General features: G+C 47.6%; 1 protein-coding gene across 2 annotated transcripts in view; it reads left to right on the plus strand.

Moving 5' to 3' along the window:
• The window catches only part of LOC102673330 (integrin alpha-PS2-like), an 86,430-nt gene that overhangs the window by 81,390 nt on the left and 496 nt on the right, over positions 1–4,544 (plus strand). For both annotated transcript variants that reach the window (XM_006614497.2, XM_006614496.2), the window contains 4 exons: positions 151–766; positions 846–1,748; positions 1,846–3,972; positions 4,170–4,544. In XM_006614497.2, coding sequence (XP_006614560.1) covers positions 151–766; positions 846–1,748; positions 1,846–3,972; positions 4,170–4,262 — 3,739 coding nt within the window. In that variant the 3' untranslated portion in view covers positions 4,263–4,544. The remainder of the gene's footprint in view (positions 1–150; positions 767–845; positions 1,749–1,845; positions 3,973–4,169) is intronic.

Genomic DNA, 4,544 nt, shown 5'->3' on the forward strand with positions numbered 1-4,544 from the left:
AAAGCACATCCTAAAGATCTTAAAGATCTCGAACAAATTTCTTAAAGATCTTCTTAAAGATCGTCAGAACTCAACACACACACACACACACACACACACACACGTTGATCGTTGAACTTACAACGCGATAATTGCTTATCATTTATCCAGGGACGGGGAGAGCAATCGTGGTCGATTCGGCTTGTCACTGGCCTCTCTCGGGGACATCGACCGTGACGGTTACGGCGACTTCGTGGTGGGTGCCCCTTACGGTGGTCTACGCGGTCACGGTGCAGTGTACGTCTACCACGGCTCGTCAACCGGTGTTCTGGAAAAATATTCTCAGGTGATCCACGCCGAGAATCTGGACGTTCCCATCGACACTTTCGGGTTCTCCGTGGCTGGTGGCCTTGACCTAGATGGAAATCATTACCCGGACATGGTGGTGGGCGCGTACGAGTCGAGCACGGCAGTGTTCTTCAGATCGAGGCCCGTGATCAAGATGGATTCGTACGTGTCGTTCGATCTGGAGTCGAAATTAATCTCGTTGGACGATAGGAATTGCACTCTGTCGGATGGCAATAGGGTCACCTGCCTTCTATTGAGGGCTTGTTTCAAGTACAACGGGGACGGTGTTTTTCCAAGGCATAACTTCAATATACAATACGTTTTAGACGTGAAGAAGACGAAAAGCCCCAGGTTGTTCTTCTTGGAGTTGGAGGGAAGGAATACGATGAATCGTACCATCATGGTGGACAGGGATCGACAGTTTTGTCGCACTGTTCAGGTATGGAGAATAAGTTTTCATCTTAAGACTAAAAAAGGAGAAAAACCTGACTGACGAGCATCACTTTCATCATTCGCAGGTCTACGTGACGCCTAACATCCGTGACAAGCTCACTTCCCTGGACGCCGAGATGCGAATGAGCCTCGACGAGGAACGCTACGAGGACACTCGACCGAGGGATCCTAAACTCCCGTTGCGGCCAATCCTCGGCTCGACAACGTCCAGAAAGGACTCTCTCTCGATCAGAAAGAACTGCGGCCCCGACAACGTGTGCATCCCGGATCTACAAATGAACGTGACGTCAAACGTGCAAAAGTACCTGTTGGGATCGGGCAAACGACTGCAATTGGACGTGTTGGTGCAGAACATGGGCGAAGACGCCTTCGAGTCGACGTACAATCTAAAACTGCCCGCCGGTATCGATTACATCAAGGTGGAAAAGATCGAGACGATGGGGGTGCCCGTCCAATGCTCGGCGCCCAAACAATCCAACAACAACACTCTTCGCTGCGATATTGGCAACCCGTTGCAGAAAAATGGATTGGTCAAATTCAAAGTGTTGCTGCAACCCGTCACCTCCCACGGCATGAAGCCAATCTACGAATTCGAAATGGACGTGAACACGACCAACCCTGAGAATCCGTTCACGACCGGGGACAACAGCTACACTTTGAGGCTGCCGATTTGGATCGAGACCGATCTGCGCGTGGACGGTGAGAGCAAGCCCAAGGATCTTTACTACAATCCGGATAATTATACCAGCGAGACGAATGCGACCACCGAAGGTGAATTTGGCCCAGCCATGACGCACAATTACACTATTCGGAATCAGGGCCCGTCGGACGTCATCGAGGCCGAGGCATTCCTCGTTTGGCCAGCGCAAACGTTGGCTGGAAACGAGTTGCTGTATTTGTTAGAACAGCCGGAAACGTCTGGACCCATCGCCTGTGAACCTGCCAATGCGAATTATCTTAGTTTAAAGGTATGATTTTTAAAAAATTGTATTGCAATTACTGGAAAACGGAAGATATACTTCTTAACTTAACTTGGCTGCCTCTAAATGTATGTACCATTTGCAGTTGGATCAACGGAGGAGAATGTACTCGCACCACTCAGACCCATCGGGAGTGATCCTGGACGAGTCTCAATCAGGCAGGACGATCAACGTGCAACGAGGATTCGACGCCGACAGAAGCAAGATGACCCAGAAAGAAGAGTCCGACATCAACAGTGGCGACAGTTCGAACATCCAAAAATCTCGTCACTCCTCCACTTCCTCCTCCTCCTCATCCTCCTCCTCTTCCTCCTCCTCTCAAGTTATCACCAGCGAGACAAGAAGGTTCCAATTATCTGACACTGGCAACAAACCAAACGTTCTAATCACGACTTATACGCAGAACAATTCGGGGGCCAGTTCTATAAATACCGGCGATTTATCCGCTGCCAATAGAGGCGTGATTTTTGACACTGAGTCTGGTAGTTACGGGGAGACCAGTTTGGGCGGTGGTTTCCGGTCCAGTGATGGCAGCGCGTTTGGTACAAGAGTTCCAGGCCTCGACGAAAGCTATGAAACCAGAACGAATCACTCTCAGACGTTGGAGAATCGTTGGGGCGAGACCAGTGTCTCTGGAGGCCGCGTATCTTCCTCGAACAGATTCAACTCCGAGGTGAACGAGAGCGACGAAAGATATCAGGAATATCTGAGGCAGCAAGAGGCCCAGCGTCGACAGGAGGAAGAGGCTCGACTGGAGCACCATAGAAAGAAGGAACAACTTTTGGCCGTGCAGCGTCAACGAGAGGAGCAAGAACGTTTGGAATATCAGAGAAGGCAGGAGGAAGAGAGGAGGAGAGCGCAGGAGGAAGAGACGAGGAGGCAAGAGGAGGAACGAAGAAGGGTAGAGGAAGAAGAGATACGTCAGCGACAAGAAGAGGAAAGGAGGAGGATGGAAGAGGAGGAATACAGGCTCGAGCAGGAGAGACGTTATGGCAGCTCTGGCGGTGAACATCGGGGGATACAGGCTGGTTTCATCACTGGTGATCGAGAGGAGACTGTTCGAGGAGGGGAATTCGGATTCCAGTTGCGCAACGTTAGCTCTACTCAGGAATTAGAACGATTGTTCGGATCTTTGTCGAAATCGGCGTCTGTTTATGAATTATACAACAGACAAGGCAAGCATTATGTTCAATTCATGGGAAGATTTAGGAATTCCGCCGACAGGAGAGAGTATATAGAATTCCAGGACGGGTCTATGTTCCCTTTGCAAGACAGTTACGGTAGACAGAGCTACGTTGCTGAGGGTATCGAGTCCAGAGACAGCAGATTCTTGAGGATAGAAGGTGAGCTCATGGTCGATTCGACTGGCAAAGGGTTCATCGTGCTCAAAGATGGCCGTAGGTTTCCTCTTCAGGGTTCTTTTACCTATACCGAGGAAAGAACGTACACGTTGAGTCCGCACAGTGGGTACTTGGGAGGTGGTGGCGCTAGCAATAAGTACGAAACGAAGAGTTACAGTAAATCCTGGAACGAGGAGTCTGGCCGAGCCGGTGAAATCGAAAAGGATTATGAGTCCAGCTATTCCAGCACTCATGAAGAGAGAAGGACAGAGGATAGAAGAGTGACCAGTAGAGTTTACGCAAGAGAAAATCGCGAGGCTGTCGAGAAAACTGCGCACAATGAGAATCCTAATTTGAATGAAGGCTCCGCATCGAAGCAAGAGAGCGATATGCTTAGGATATACGAGTTTAAGAAATTCGAAAAGCTTCATAGGGTGCCCAGAGACTTGGAGGACGAGCCGATCGAAACCGAATTTGACGACAAAGTAGATTTTGAAAGCGATCCTAGGACGCAAGGGCCGGTTAGTCCATGTGATTCCGCCAAGTGTGTCATGCTCAGATGTGTTCTGGGCCCCTTGAAAAAAGACCAAGAGGTCTGGATCGGAGCTAGGTACAGAGTAGACGCGAGGACACTGAAGAAGGTAGCTCTTCAAGAAAAAGTCAGGGTCTCGACTAAATTGATAGCCCGAGTCACCAAGCAGCCCTTCATAGGTACACCTGCCGAACAGGTGATCAAGAGCCACGAAATTAAAACGAATGTCGAGCCAAGTATAACGCCATCTGCACCGGATGTTATACCGCTCTGGGTCGTGGTACTCTCCGCCTGCGCTGGAACCATCATTCTACTATTGCTTATTTTCCTGCTGCACAAGGTTTGTTTATGCAAATTAAATAAGATCGTGTATTCGGTGAAATTATTAAGATATTTATCTATCGAAATTTGATTCGTTTATAGATTTTTAAAATTTTGGAATTATTTTGTAAATTATTCTTATGGTTATTTTTTTTAATAAATAAGATAGGATATAATAGGAAGAGAGAAATTAAATACCTTTTATTTCTTTAACAGTGTGGTTTCTTCAAGAGAAATAGACCGTCCGACGCTCCAGAAAGGCAACCACTGAACAGAAATGGTCACTTCCAGCACGGAGATGATCACTGAAAAAATTAGCCAAGAGTCAATCAATGGAATTTCGAAAAATCATCGAATTATATAAATGAACGAGCCAGGAAGTGCCTTTAATCCTCCTCGAATCTTACGAAGGAGCGAATCTATGCACTGGTTGGATCATGACACATCTTAGCTACAAAATAAAGTCTCATGACGAGCAATACGACTAACTGTAACTAATTAACAAAATCGCGAGTGCCTTTATCTCCAGACGGGAATAAGAAAGGTGTTCGAGTTTTTTTTTTTTTTTTTATTTACATCAAATGATCGAAA

The sequence above is a fragment of the Apis dorsata genome, unplaced genomic scaffold (assembly GCF_000469605.1).
Source record: "Apis dorsata unplaced genomic scaffold, Apis dorsata 1.3 scaffold_188, whole genome shotgun sequence".
Taxonomy (NCBI): domain Eukaryota; kingdom Metazoa; phylum Arthropoda; class Insecta; order Hymenoptera; family Apidae; genus Apis; species Apis dorsata.